We start from the raw sequence: 16,347 nt of genomic DNA, 5'->3' as shown, positions 1-16,347 counted from the left end.
ATTGGAGGGTGAGACTGGAGAGTTGTTGGTGGGGAACATGGAAATGGCAAAGGCATTAAACGAGTATTTTGTATCAGTCTTCACCATAGAAGACACAAAAAATATTCCAACGCTGGATAAACAGGGGGCGGTAGGAATGGAGGAGCTAAATACTATTAAGATCACCAAGGAGGTGGTATTAGGGAAATTAATGAGACTGAAGGAGGATAAATCCCCTGGGCCTGATGGATTACATCCAAGGGTCTTGAGGGAGATAGCGGTGGGGATTGTGGATGCATTGGTGATAATTTTCCAAAACTCCCTGGAGGCAGGAACACTGGGACCGCAGTGGATTGGAAAATGGCCAATGTAACACCTATATTTAAAAAAGGAAGTAAACAGAAGGCGGGTAACTATAGACCGGTTAGTCTAACATCGGTGGTGGGTAAAATGTTAGAGACAATTATTAAAGAAACACTAACGGGGCACTTGGATAAACATGACTTCATCGGACAGAACCAGCATGGTTTTGTGAAGGGGAAGTCCTGTTTAACGAATCTGCTCGAATTCTTTGAGGAAGTAACAACCCGGGTGGATAAAGGGGAACCGGTGGATGTGGTATACTTGGACTTCCAAAAGGCTTTTGACAAGGTGCCACATAAGAGACTATTGCTAAAAATAAAAAATTATGGGATTGGGGGTAATATATTAGCATGGGTAGAGGATTGGCTAACAAATAGGAAGCAGAGAGTGGGGATAAATGGTTCATACTCGGGATGGCAACCGGTAACTAGCGGGGTTCCGCAAGGGTCGGTGCTGGGACCCCAGTTGTTCACAATTTATATAAATGATTTGGAGGAGGGAACCAAGTGTAATATATCAAAATTTGCGGACGATACAAAAATGGGAGGAAAAGTAGGGGATGAGGAGGATAGGAAGAGTCTGCAAAAGGATATAGATAAGCTAGGTGAGTGGGCAACAACTTGGCAGATGAAATTTAATACTAATAAATGTGAAGTCATTCACTTTGGGAAAAAAAATGATAGGGCAAGTTATTTTCTAAATGAGGAGGAGCTGCGTTGTAATGCAACGCAAAGGGATCTAGGGGTATTAGTACATGAATCACTAAAAGTTAGTATGCAGGTGCAGCAAGCAATCAGGAAGGCCAATGGAGTTTTGGCCTTTATTGCTAGGGGGATTGAGTATAAAAACACGGAGGTCTTGCTGCAGCTGTACACAGTATTAGTGAGACCACATTTGGAATACTGTGTACAGTTCTGGGGTCCATACTTAAGAAAGGATGTACTAGCCCTGGAGGCAGTGCAGCGAAGGTTTACAAGATTAATTCCTGCAATGAGGGGATTGACATATGAGGAAAGGTTAAGTAGGCTGGAACTCTACTCTTTGGAGTTTAGAAGAATGAGAGGCGATCTCATTGAAACATATAAGATCGTGAGGGGCCTTGATCGGGTGGATGCACCGAGGATGTTCCCAATGATCGGGGAAACTAGAACTAGGGGACATAGTTGCAGAATAAGGGGGGGCTCTTTTAAAACTGAGATGAGGAAGAACTTCTTCACCCAGAGGGTGGTTAATTTATGGAATTCACTGCCCCAGGGAGCAGTGGAAGCAGAAACTTTAAATATATTTAAGACTAAAATAGATGGTTTTTTAGCTGCCAAGGGGATAAGGGGCTACGGGGAGAGGGCAGGGATATGGACCTAGGTATGGTTAGTATAGTAAGACCTGAGTGATCTCCTGGACAAGTGTCGATTGCCTGGATTGGGGTCGGAGAGGAATTTCCCGGATTTTTTTCCCGAATTGGACCTGGGTTTTTATCCGGTTTTTTGCCTCCCCCAGGAGATCACGAGGTTCTTGGGGTGGAGAGGGGTGATAGCGGTATAAAGGGGAGGGTAGTGTCTTGTGTTCTGTGTCTTGTGTCTACTGTTTGTGGGTAAGTGTGTCTGTTTAGTGTTCAGCCATGAGCGAATGGCGGTGCGGGCTCGACGGACCTGGTGGTCTACTCTCGCACCTACTTTCTATGTTTCTATGTTTCTATGATCATAACTTTCACTGCTTAATACATTGGAAGACTCTATATCAATTCAATTGGATCAAGCGGAACCCAATTCACCTCGAATGATTGAGGAAAAATGTACACTTTAGGTAAACATTTTAAAAGCTGTCTAATCAGAGAAATCGATTCATTACACATTGTAGACTATTTTCCATCTTACAATTGTTCGATGTACGACCATGATCTGGAACCTTGGTTCATTATATGAAGAGCAGTGGAGCACTTAAGTAGAATTTCAAGTTTAAAAACCATTGCAAGGAATTGATTTATAAATGGAACCCTATTAAATACGAGACATGGAGCAATATGCCCTCAGCTGTGACACACTTCCTACCAGGTTTGTAAAAATGAATTGTAACCAGAACGTTGCCTTCAGTAATTCTCATCTGATTTAATACATAGCTCTAGAATGACATTCAAAAATAAATGGAGCTCAGCCAACATTGTGCTGTCTCATAGAAAGTAGATGATGACAAGGAGCAAACTTGAGATTAAATCTTGTTCCTTCACTTCTTGCTGGGAACATATTCTTAGAAATAAGGGACTTAGAATGGAAATGTGGAGAAATTTCTTTAGCCAGAAGGTGGTGAATCTGTGGAATTCATTGCCACAGATAGCGTTGGAGGCCAAGTCACTGGGGTAATTTTTGATTAATAAAGGTGCCAATTGTTATGGGGGAAGGCAGGAGAATTGGGTTGAGAGGAAAAGATAAATCAGCCATGATTGAATGGCAGAACAGACTCAATGGGCCAAATGGCCTGATCATCACTGATCCAACCATGGCATCTTTGCCCATTGAACAATGAACATAAACAATTCTTGAAAATCTGGTTCATGATCCTGAATTGGTATTATATCAGAAGAGCTAAAACAATCAAGACCGCCTACTTAAAGACAAACACCAGGCCCTAACTATTTGCTACTGATACCTGTGGTTTTAGAACATACTTTGCCACTTTGACACATATTATTATTTTTGCATAAAAATAAAATTAAAAGCTATTATTTTTCCACTTTTAACAGGAATGCTAGAATTTCAAATGTTTTCAATTGTAACGTTTGAATTGGGGTGATATCTTTTTGAGGGAGACGGAAAGAGAGGTTTCCGTCTGAAAAGGCAACACAATCAAGGTGTGACATAGTTTGTCATACATAGTCACACAACACGGAGAAAGGCCCTTCGGCCTAACTCGTCCATGCCAAACAAGAGGCCTCATCTTGGGCGCATCTGATCTCATTTGGGCCAAATCCCTCAAAGCTTTTCTTATCCATGTACATGTCCAAATGTTGTTATAGTAGACTTTAGACATACAGCATGGCCCACTGAGTTCATGCTGACCAGGATATGCTAGCGCTATCCTACACACTTCGGACAATTTACACTTTTTTACCAAAGCCAATTAACCGACAATCCTGTATGTCATTGTAGTGTGGGAGGAAACCGGAGCACCCGTAGAAAATCTATACGGTCACAGGGAGAACGTATTAACTCTATACAGACAGCACCCGTAGTCAGGATCAAACCGGGTCTCTGTTGCAGTAAGGCAGCAACTCTACCGCTGCACCACAGTACTTGCCTGAACTGCCTCTTCTGGCAGCTCATTACATATGCCCACCACCCCTTGTGTGAAAAAGCTGCCCCTCAGGTTCCTAATAAATCTTTCCCTTCACCTTAAACCTCTGGTTCTTGATTCTCCTAATCTGGGTAAAAGACTAAGTGCATTTGCCCTATCAATTCTCATGATTTTATACACTAATGGTATATTGATGGTGATTTTTCTTTGGCCAACATATTTATACCGCAGGCTCTATTATGCAATGAAATTTAATTTCCCAGTAAATCAATATGATATCCTATTATATTGTGATCACTTCCCCAGAGTATATTTACAATAAGATTACTAATTAACCCTGTCTAATTATGATATGAAGTAGATATTTCCTTGTTAGTTTCTCAATGAGTGACTTTAGATAAGCCCAATTGTAAACTCTGTGATTACATGGGATAAACGACACAGAAAGATGCCACAATGGTGTTTATGATCCACTCGAGTCGTCTCTTGCCTATTCCCAGTCTAAATCTATCAGTGCAATCTTCTATTCCCTTCTCCTTCAGCCTCTCAGTCCACATGTAATAATACTTTCTATTCTGATATGTACTGGATATTTTAAGGTTTTACATTCGCAACATAGTTTTGAGATAGCATCAGTGGAGGGAATGGACAGGCAATGGTTCATTTTTCAGACCAGCAGTTCAGAAGGGTCCAGATCCAAATGTTGTCTGTTCATTCCCTCCACAGATGCAACCTGATCCCCTTAGTTTCTCCAAAACACTGTATTTTATTCCAAGTCTGCAGTTCCAGATATCTCCTTTGTATGTTTGTTCAGCCTCAGTTTAAATGTATTGAAATTAGAAGTGTCAATTATAGACGCAGATGTTAGATTCCTAAGCAAAGCACAAAATGCTGGAGGAACTCAGCAGGTCAGGCAACATCTGTGGAAGGAATGGACCGGCGACAATTTGGATCGGGACCCTCCTTCAGACTTTAGTCCTTAAGTTTAAATTGTAGCAGGTTCTACATTCTCATCATTCAATGGGTAATGGCTTTTCTTCCAAATTCCCAGAGTAAATAAATTAGGTTAAGATTCATTAAGACTTAGAGCAGAATATTATTTGTGAGATTATCAACTTTCCAACATTGATGAGAATGGATAAAAGTTTGATATAAGTACCCTGGACTTTAATTCCATTCTCCCATTCCCACACTGACCTTTCTGTCTTGGGCCTCCTCCATCGTCAGTGAGGCCAAATGCAAATTGGAGGAACAGCACCTCATATTTCGCTTGGACAGCTTACATCCTATTGATTTCTCTAACTTCAAGTAACCCTTGCATCCCCTCTCTCTACGTCCCTCCCCCACCCAGGTCAATGTATCATCTTCAAAGTCAGATTGTTGAGTCTCATTGTCTGCAACTCGTTTTCACCCAGCCCACAACTAACAATGGCCTGTTTCCTCATCGTTACTTTTTTTCATATCTTTCATTCATTTGTTCTATATCTCTCTATATCACCGTCTATATCTCTCATTTCCCTTCCCCCTGACTTTCAGTCTGAAGGATACTCAGTAGACTACTGCTTGGAACTATTTTCGAGAAGCACAGCATTGGGTGTCCTGGCCAGTATTTATCCTTAACAAAAACATCACATTCCTGCTGCTGGAGTCTTACTCTGTGTAACATATTTGCTGCAGATCCAACAATGCAGCCTCAAATGCAAACGTGTGCAGAGGGAGATAGCTCAACATTTTCATCTTCAAAGTGAAATCATGAGAATCTGGCTCATGGGCAGTTTCTGTCCAAGTACAGAACTGTTGATGCACCCCTTGATGTGCAATATTGTGGGTTTCCTCCAGGTGCACCAGTTTCCTCCCACTTCCCAAAGACGTGCGAGTTAGTAGGTTAATTGGCATCTAAAATTAAAATTGCCTAGGGTGTAGGGAGTGCATGCGAAAGCTGATTTATGTAGAGCAGGTGTGAATGGGTGATCCATGGTCGGCGTGGACTCGGTGGGTCCAAACAACTCGCATTATTCTGCCCACTCTGTAAATTTGAACGTTATGTTTGCAGAAAAAATATGTACTTGCTTTTGCAGATTAAACAAAAATGTGTAATAAATTTATAAAGCCCTTTGAATTTGGCATCAGAACAAACCACATTACTGTAATGATATTTTATTCCTGCTTGGTAATGCATCCGTTTATGTAACTCCTTGTCCTAACATGTTGCATAATTCACACAGCTCTGGGCAAGGGCAAACTGTTTCTGATTAGTCAACCTTGACCAATCCAATATAAAGTGACCTACTGAGAATTATACTGGGATCAATTTACTTGCTCTCACACAGAATATCAATGACTTTCTTAATATAGTGCTTGCTTTTTCAAACATACACAACAGCTTCATTCACAATCGAATGACTCCAAGTCCCCTTTTTTTATTTTAATGAGGCAAAACACAGAACAGCTTCTGCATCAACACAGGGTTTAATTAGAAATTATGTAATTAACCGCACATGCCGCGAGAATATATTCTGCTCAGCGATGAGAAATCTAAATGCGATTGCTGCTGATATCAACTCCATTCATCTCGCTCAGCTGTACAAGGTAATGTACATTTCTCAGTCAAAGGGAAATAGCAGCCGATTTATCAGGCAACATTTTTAATGCCATCAAATTCAAGCGAGTTAGAATGAGGACGCAAAGAACTGCAGATGTCGGACCTTGAGCAAAGCACAAAGTGCTGGAGGAACTCAAAAGATCAGGCAGCATCTGTGGGAGGAATGGACAATGTTTCGGATTGGAACCTTTTTACGGACCACTGTTGTTGTGGATGGAGCCCTCACTGTATCCTCTCAGTTTCCTGCAGTTCTGCTCTCACTCCCCTTCCACCCAGTCTGACGAAGGGCTTCGGCCCAAAGCTTTGCCTGTCCATTCCCTCCAAGGATGCTGCTTGACCCGCTGAGTTCCTCCAGCATCTTGTGTTATGGTCACCGTATTCCTTATATTACAACAACACTGCTCTTTCTTTTAGGTAGACAAAATGCTGGAGGAACTCAGCGGGTGAGGCGGCATCTATGGAGCGAAGGAAATTGACAACGTTTCTGGTTGAGACCCGTCTTCAGACTGATGTGAGGGTGGGGGGGGGGGGGAAGAAGAAAGGAAGAGGTGGAGACAATGTGCTGAGGGAGAGCTGAGAAGGGGAGGAGAAAACAGGGACTACCTGAAATTAGAGAAGTCAATGTTCATACTGTTGGGGTGTAAACTGCCCAGGCGAAATATGAGGTGCTGCTCCTCCAATTTACGGTGGTCCTCACTCTGGCCGTGGAGGAAGACCAGGACAGAAAGGTTGGATTCGGAATGGGAGGGGGATTTGAAGTGCTGAGCTACCGGGAGATCAGGTTGCTTATTGCGAACCAAGCGGAGGTGTTGGGCGAAGGGATCACCAAGCCTACGCTTGGTCTCACATATTGTGCAATGACAATAAAAGATATTATTATTATTATTATTATTATTATTATTATTATTATTATTATTATTATTATTATTATTATTATTATTATTATTATTATTATTATGGGGCTATAGTTTCCTCTATTCTATCAAATTTCGCTATGAATCTGATAACCTCAACGGCCCAACTAGTTTTCTTGTTTAGCTAATATCCAATATTGGGAGAAGCCAAGCAAAGATACAACTTCAGAGTTTGGAGTTTAGTTCAGTTTATTATTGTTATGTGCAGGGGCGGAAAACCCGGTGGGGCCAGAGGGGATACGTCCCCCCCGTGTTTTGAGAGGTGGAGGACATCCCCAAGTTTTTGTGATCCCGATTTTAAAATCTCCGCTTTCCGCGAGGCAGTGGGGGTGGGACTGATGATCGAGGGCGCGATGATTGGAGGAGGGAGGGGGGTGGTGGGACTAAGGATAGAGTGCGGCGATTGGAGGAGGGAGACGTGGCACAGTCCCGAGTGCCCCCCCCCCCCACAGGTGGCCAGAGAGGTCGGCAGTCAGACGCGAGCTGTACCCCCAGGCCCACAGCCAGCGCAGAGAAATCGCGCTAAACCCAGCTGAACTCTGCCTGTCCCACCAGGTGAACCTGCCTGGACTTGCGGGAAATATGGCCAGCATGGAGAAGTAGTGCTGGTGTCCCGTCAGTCCAGACAGGGCTGTAGTTAACCCGGTGAGACAGGCAGAGTTGAGCTGCATTTAGTGCTGGATTGAGCTTCCGAAGCCTCGCGCGTGTGTGTGAGTGTGCGCATGCGGGCGCGGCCGCCAAAAAATGGTGTCCCCCGTCCCCTCAATGCTTCACTGGCCAGGTTGGCAAGCTGGCCAATGCAAGAACATTACCTGGAAGATACTGGATATCTTTTTGTTTAGTTTAGTTTATTATCACATATACCGAGGCACAGTGCAAAGCTTTTGTTGCATGCTAACCAGTCAGTGGAAAGACTGTACATGATTACAATCGAGCAATCCACGGTGTATATGATAAATCCACAGTATATGATAAAGGGAATAATGTTAAGTGCGAGCTAAAGTCGAGTAAAGTCCTATTAAAGATAGTCCAAGGGTCACCAATGAGGTAGACAGTAGCTTCGGACCGTTCCCCCCAAATGTCATTCACATCACAATTGCAAGGTCTAAACTTTCTTTAATAAGAACATTTCTGGTCCCACCTGATGTGCCCCTGGAAGTGGATCTTGTGCAATAAAGCCTCCAATACTTCCCAGAAGCTAATTTGATTATTTGTCATCTCTGGGAAGTGATGAACACTAGATATGAGACAGTGAAAACAATCAGCCTTGGAGGCATGAAACATATTGAACAAAATTCTCTTTCACCACTGAGTGTTGCACCAACTCAAATTAATTCAGTCTGCCATCATGGAAAACTAGTTAAATGGGGCAAAATAATAGGTAATAGTGATATCCATTATATATGCTGGGATCCGTTATCAGCCATAATATCTCCTGAAAAGGTCAAGCTTCTTCATTGACTTCATTTGGATATTAAATTGAGGCAGGATCTATATTTGGATTTGGACTTCTTTGAAATTATAGAAGAGAGTTAAGCACAATAATTTACTAGCCCGACGGATATAAGAACAGGAAAACTATGTTTAGACTGGTATTTGATGAAAGAGTCTTATAATAATACAGCAGCTTGACAACAGGAATAAGATAACCCAGGCAGGCAAGACAATGTATTCCAAGAAATATATTCCATTGAGAAACTGACATTGAAACAATCTTCTTGTCATGAGGTTGATAAATTAAATGGAACAACTAGGTTTCGACACAAAACATTGCCTATTTCCTTTGCTCCATAGATGCTGCCTCACCCACTGAGTTTGTCCAGCATTTTAGTTTACCTTCGATTTTCCAGCATCTGCAGTTCCTTCTTAAACATCAAGTTCACAAGCTCTTGATTATCTGGTACATTATAATTTCACTGCACAATACATTTAATTGTTCACATCAACATCCATTGTCTGAATGGATTTCCTTGCATACTTGTTAATATTTAGAATTAGTGGACCTACTACGAAAGGATAAGAGGCATAGCTCTGATCAAAATAGTTGTCATCCACAGAAGCCAATTAAGGGACAGAAGTTTAGGGGTAACATGAGGGGGAACTTCTTTACTCAGAGAGTAGTAGTGGTGTGGAATGAGCTTCCAGTGGAAGTGGTGGCGGCAGGTTCGTTGGTATCATTTAAAAATAAATTGGATAGGCATATGGATGAGAAGGGAATGGAGGGTTATGGTATGAGTGCAGGCAGGTGGGACTAAGGGAAAAAAGTTGTTTGGCACGGACTTGTAGGGCCGAGATGGCCTGTTTCCGTGCTGTAATTGTTATATGGTTATATGGTTATGAGCGTAGCTGCAATTTCCAAACTGCTACAAGAAACCAAGTAAAAACATTGGCATTGTTTCAAAGAACAATAGGTGAGTTTTCTTTTCTACCATTTCAACCTCAATTAACATTTATATCACATTATCTCACTCCCTTTACGTGCCATGCGTAAATTGAATAAACATTGATTTTTTATACTACAAATGAGCACAATTAAAAAAAAAACATTACACTAGCTGCAAAACACTTGGTATTTGGAGAGGGTTTGTCAGCCATGAATACATTACTAGAGAATCAGAATGTTTCACCATGTGGACAAGTACTTTTTGAAATATCGTGCCAACAACCAGAGAAACTCTGCTTAATCCCATTCCCTTCTCTCTGGTCAAAGCATCATATAGCAGAGAAACAGGCCATTCAGCCCATCACTTTCATGCTGATCAGTGGGTACCCATCCATTTTAATCCTGTGTTCCAATAATCATTTTAAAATAAATGATGTTATGGTCATTTATCTCTGAAATAAGTGGGAATTCACAGGCCGGGGTGCAACGGGAACCTTGATTTGCTATAATCAAAATCCACTATATAGAGGTCCATTATTGCAATAGCTTACTGTACATCTTTCTGCTATTCACCTCCATAACTGTTCTTCCATCACCTGTTGAGTTTCGAGTGGTCTGCAATACACCGCCAGGAAAGTGGCAACCCGGTTTTTGTTTCTAACCCCTATGGCCTCGTTTGATGGGCCTTCATGGTTGAAGCATACTGACTGCTGCATCATGGACTGGTTTGGATGTCTGAATGGTCAAGAATGTAGAAGACCAGACGTTGCCTGGTCCATCATGGGTACTGAACCCCCCCTCCATCGAATGGATCCACAAGAAGCATAAGCTCAAAATAGCAGCTAATATCATCATATTATCATCATATCATGGCCACACTCTCATCTTGCTGTTTCCATCGCGAGATAGGCACAGGAGCCTGTGAACTGTTACCTCCAGGTTCAGAAGCAGCATCTTTCCATCGACCAGCAAGTTGTTGAATAACGCTGCACAAGTGTACCTCAGCACGAGCTATCATGGACTTTGCACTACTGTGATCATTTCTAAGTACTTTGCTTTTTGCACAATTATGGTCCGGTTTACTTTAAATACATTCAAGTTTATCCCCAAACTAAAATTTCCCAGTGTTGAGAACCAGCTAAATTCAGTAACCAATCCAGTGCAGAAGACAATACAGTAGCTTCATGTAACTACTTGTATTTGGTGCGATTTAATAATAATTTATATAATGGATCAAATTTAAGTTCCTCTGTTGCACACGGATTTGAAGTAATGTTTTAGGTTAAATAATCCAGGTTTCTTGAATGCTAGTTCAGTAATGTGACCAGCAATACATCTGTTCTCTTTAGAGTAATAGCGATTTACAGTATACAGTTTTGAAAAGTAGGTAAAAGCAAAAGAATTAGGTGGTTCCAATTAACATAATTTAGAGTAAAGTTTTAGAGATACAGAACAGAAGCCCCACTGAGTCTGTGCCCATCAGTGATCACCCGTACACTAGTTATATCCTACGCACTAGGGAAATTTACAGAAGGCAATTAAACCTGTAAACCCCCACGTTTTTGAAGTGTGGGAGGAAATCGGAGAACCCTGACGAAACCCACACGGTCACAGGGAGAACGTACAAACTCCGCACAGGCAGCACCCATAGTCACGATCGAACCCGGGTCTCCATGCCGCCCAAATTATATGAAACTACTGTCAGAAACATGTGCCTTACTATTAACAACTTCAATCAAACCCCCTCAAACCCCCTGAAAATCTCTCAAAAACACCATATATTAGCTGAAATTAGCTTCCTCGCCCACCACAGTTGCACAACTTCAACCTGCTGGTTTATTTAACATTTCACAGACAGATTAGCACGCAGCAACTCTACTGCTGCACCACTGTGCAAAAGGCAAAACAGATTGTCAAAACTGAAAGCAAACAGAACTGATCCTAGCCTAATAAAATGAAAGGTTCATTCTTTTTGTTTTGGGAAATGAAATGTGACAAATACGTGATGTGAGTGATAGAATTAGCATACGTTAACATGATTAAGGTCATAATTAGGATTAATTTAAGAATAAAAATAGTCCAATTATTTTGGATTTATTTGCTAAAAATGTACTCACCTAATTTTAAGAATGGAATTTGATGTATTATTTTTCCTATAAAAATCAATTTTAGCTTTTCTTTATCAATGTTTCTAGCAGAATATAGTCAGGCTCACACAAAATCTCATTTTTAATGAAATACTTCAATTCTCAAATTATCATTTAGTAGCAGTCACTAATCCTTCATCACCACAACTGGATCCCAACACAACCTCCTAAACCCCCTCACCGAATGTCACAAGTTCTCAAAGATACTCAACTACGTACAAGGCCAAAGAAAACTTGACGTACAAACACTGAATTCCTGTTTCAGTGGACAAAGAGGACTTTGCTTATTCCAATTCCCTCCCCTCAGCTCAAAGTGTTTCACCTATTGCTTAGTTCAAGTTTATTTGACAGGTCATTGTGGACCAAAGGGCCTGTTTCTTTTTCTCCAGAGATGCTGCCTGACCTGCTGAAATACTCAGGCACTGTGTGTCTATCTTCTCGCCAGTTCCTGTGCTGTACTGTTCTATCGCCTATGTTCTACGGTTAGAAGCATCAAAAACCGGCATCTGCTTTCCCAATTACTCACCTTGAGAGAACTTCTAAAGCCTGTGTAGTACTTATGTTAGTCAAATGAAACTGATAAACTTACACTGGCACTGTCCTTCAGTTCACTGAAGAGTTCCCTTAAACCTCTAAACCTAACAACTTTGGATGTCCCCAAATCTGGATACCTATGGCTGGTAGGAGTTCACCAATGCCCTCCCATCCTTTGCAGATGCCATCACTAACTCTGGAAGCAGACCTGGTTCCCCAAGAAAGCTCCAGAAATCCTGGGGAAATATCAAAGTGTAAATGAGTTTTCCTTTCTCTGTGGAACTCAAAAGTACACGTATGGGATTGCTGGTTGTGGAAAAGAGAGACTGGAAAAATCAACTGGTGACCATAACTAATCAAAAGGTCTACAATTAATGTGCTGAATAATGTTTCGAGATCAGATAGAACAAATTGTTATGAACCCATCATTGATGACTTCATTATAGTTTTGGTCAAGGCAAAGCAGAATACACGTAACTTGCGATGTGTTGTGACTATAGGAATAATTATCACAGAAAATGCAGCCTGTAAAAATACTGTAGATAGTGTAAAATACTGTAGGCACTGCAGATACTGTATAATGCTGTAGATAGTGTAAAATACTGCAGATATTGTATAATGCTGTAGATGGTGTAAAATACTGCAGATATTGTATAATGCTGTAGTGTAAAATACTGTAGATACTGTAGATACTAAGACTGTATATACTGCAGATACTGTATAATACTGTAGACACTGTATAATACTGTAGTAATTGTATAAAACTGTAGATACTGCAGATACTGTATAATACTGTAGATACTGCAAATACTGTATAATGCTGTAGATAGCTTATGCTGTGTATGTAATTTTTTTTAACATGAAAAAGATTGAAAATATATGACAAGCCAAATTCTGTATTTGCTGCATCTTAGTCGTGCAATGACCTTGCACCATGTAATTTATATCTAATATAAATCAGGTTTATACACGTGTAGGCCACTCACCATTAGCATCTCACTTGTAAGGGAGTTGACCAAGTCTGAGACTGAGGAGCGAGGTTCTGTTCTTCTGTCCAAATCATCCTGAGGAACCTGCCCTTGCACAGGAGTGGTGTTCACTGGCTTATTTCCAGTGGGCAACCTGCAAACGGAGACAGTAGTTAACAATCTGACAATGTGCCTTGGCGAGCTAGGGTGATATTTTGGCCTGCTCCATTAGTAAAGGAGGTTGGATCTCATTGCCTAACTTGGCTTTGACAGCTGCTGAGACAGTTCAAATTTCTCAAATTGTCCATGTCGTTCATAGAACTAAACATTCATTTTTTTATGTTAAGCATTTAATACTAATTAAATCAAAGCATTTAAGACAAATAATAGTGAGAACTGTTGTATTATTTTGCAAATAATTGGGAAATATAAAGACTAGGAAGGAAGATGGAAAACAGACTGATGGAGGATTTCTTTAACATTGTGCATACGAGTAAGCTACATCTATAATCTCCAACTATAGTAATGATAGAATTAGGATTTCAACCATTGATAATAATCTTGAGGGATAATTACACATCACAATTCGGAATGTCACATATACTTAAATTGTTTACCCCCAACCCTTCAGCCTTCTACCCCACACCATTATTTGGAATATTAAGCCACTTTTTAAAATTGCATTTGTTCATGCTTACAGTCAAACAGCGTGAAAACAGGCCGTTTGGCTCAATTGGTCCACACTGACCAACATGTCCTATCTACACGAGCCTCACCTGCCCGCATTTGGACCATATCATTCTAAACCTGTCCTATCCATGTATTCCTGGTATACTTTCTAGTTTTAAAATTTGCTTTTGTGCTTTATTAGTGTCAAATTTATAGATTTGGGATGTCTTGTCTTTGGGACTCTCCAAGAGTACATAATAAGCTACATTCCAACTTACCTGTAGCCGTCTGTACTTTGGTAAACAACCATGGAAGAATTTGCATCATTAATGGTAAATGGTTATGATTAATGCCACACCTTCTCAAGCCAAGTACAGCAAAAACACAGCTAATGAAAGCACCAGATAATTCAATGGCATTTGTGACAAATGTCTGATTTAAAACTCGCTAACTTCAAAATCCTACTTTGAACATCTGGCCAATTACAATGTTTTATTCTTAATCTTACCGCCTTCAATAAGTAGTGGCAGATGACGCTGGAATTATTTTAATCCTGCATCTTACAAAGTGGAATCTTAAAACATGGATACGAGCATTTTAGCCCATCAAGTCTGAGCTGACCATTAATCATCCATTTACACTAATCTTACATTAATCCATATTTTATTCTCAGAAATTGATGTTGGGGCCAACAGATAATAAATGATAAACTATACCACATGGAAAGAATGAAACATTGCAGGAAATAAAGCAGGACTTTTACATTGGTGTGTCATAGAAGTTTAGAATAAATGTTTAAGTAAGGTTGTGCCAGTATTTGGCATATAAAATTGTCTTCATATTAAAGTGAAGTAGATGGGCCATGGACCATGGATCATGTGCTTTTTAACATCAATGACAAATAAACATTTGTGGTAGGTCGTGCCTTAATTTTAAAATATGTAGAGGGGAGAAGAATATATATCAAATACTTTATACAGTTAGCAGATAATTGTTGCTTGTGAGGCAAAGTACATCGGGAGATTTACAGTCAACTTTACAACCTAACCAATTCTGATTTTATGTTGTTGCTGCTTCATTTAAGAATGAGGCATGCTTCACATGCTGAATGTGGTCACTTTAAATAGAAAATTAGAAAAAAGGGTGTGAGAGCAGGATAACATAGGGCGAGTTGTGAAGGGGTGATCGATGGTCTTGAAGAGTGAATGGATATAATACAAACATTTTAAGATATCATTCTCTGTAAAAAATCAGATGGCTGCCAGGACAATGGGCCTTTAAGGCCAAGATAAGACTCTGAACTCCAAAGAACTTTGCAACTCATAGGGCACAAGTTAGGTCCAGAAACGTGGCGACTCTTTGTGTCCTGCCTCGGTGAAGTCTCCTATTCTTACACCACTATCGTTGCTCTTTTGTACTTGTCTATGATTTTGCCTATCTATGGTCTGCAAAACTAAGAATTTAATTGTACCTAGGTACAGGTGAAAGTAAAGTGTCATTGAATTGAATTCATAGAATCAGTCCAGTCAGTGGGATGTGTAGGAAGAAAATGCAGATGCAGATAGACACAAAGTGCTGGAGTAACTCAGCAGGACAGACAGCATCTCTGGAGAGTAGGAATGGGTGACGTTTCGGGTCAGAACCCTTCTTCAGACTCAGTGTCACCTATCCATGTTCTCCATAGATGCTACCTGTCCCGCTGAGTTACTCCATCATTTTATGTCTATCTTCGGTATAAACCAGCATCTGTAGTCCCTTCCTACACAGCAAACTAATGATAGCTTTGGGGGCATTTATACAGATTGAGGAGAAGATTCGGTTATTTCCAAACTGTACAGTATTAAAAAGGTAAGAATGTTCAATTGTCTCTTTAAACGTAAAATAATAAACTTACAACCTCCAACCTTCCTGGACTTCAAGATTCCATATCTGGTTGGGAAATCTGCATTTATTCATCATTCTTGAGCAACAGTTTTATCGTCACAAGAAACACAAAGACGGCCTGAATGACAACATAATTTTCTGTGTAATTGAAGATGGCAGTTAGTGCTATTCAGGATTCACCCTGTACTGACCCCTACTGACCATGTGTCACCTAAAGCTGGGCATCCTCAATGAACGGCTTGTCCTTTACCAAGCCATATGGTTGACATCATTTCCTCTGTCTAAGAATCACATAAGGCATCAAAACTTCAGACTTTAGAGATACAGCGCGGAAACAGGCCCTTCAGCCCACCGAACCCGCGCCGACCAGCGATCACCCCATTCACCAGCACCATCCTACACACTAGGGACGATTTTCAATTTACAGAAGCCAATTAACCTTCAAACCTATACGTCTTTGAAGTGTGGAAGGAAACAGGAAAACCTGGAGAAAACCCACTCAGTCACAGGGAGAACGTGCAAACTCCGTCCAGACAGCACCCACTGTCTGGCAGAGGAACAGGCCCTCGGTCCACAATATCCATGATGCCGTTAAACTAATCGCACCTACCTGCAC

General features: G+C 40.8%; 1 protein-coding gene across 2 annotated transcripts in view; it reads right to left on the bottom strand.

Moving 5' to 3' along the window:
• The window catches only part of syt7 (synaptotagmin 7), a 403,875-nt gene that overhangs the window by 19,331 nt on the left and 368,197 nt on the right, over positions 1-16,347 (bottom strand). For both annotated transcript variants that reach the window (XM_033039047.1, XM_033039046.1), the window contains one exon: positions 13,197-13,332. In XM_033039047.1, coding sequence (XP_032894938.1) covers positions 13,197-13,332 — 136 coding nt within the window. The remainder of the gene's footprint in view (positions 1-13,196; positions 13,333-16,347) is intronic.

This window comes from Amblyraja radiata, chromosome 20 (genome assembly GCF_010909765.2).
Source record: "Amblyraja radiata isolate CabotCenter1 chromosome 20, sAmbRad1.1.pri, whole genome shotgun sequence".
NCBI classification, from domain to species: Eukaryota; Metazoa; Chordata; class Chondrichthyes; order Rajiformes; family Rajidae; genus Amblyraja; species Amblyraja radiata.
The sequence above is the reverse complement of the archived record's forward strand: the minus strand, read 5'-3'. Positions and strand labels throughout refer to the sequence as shown.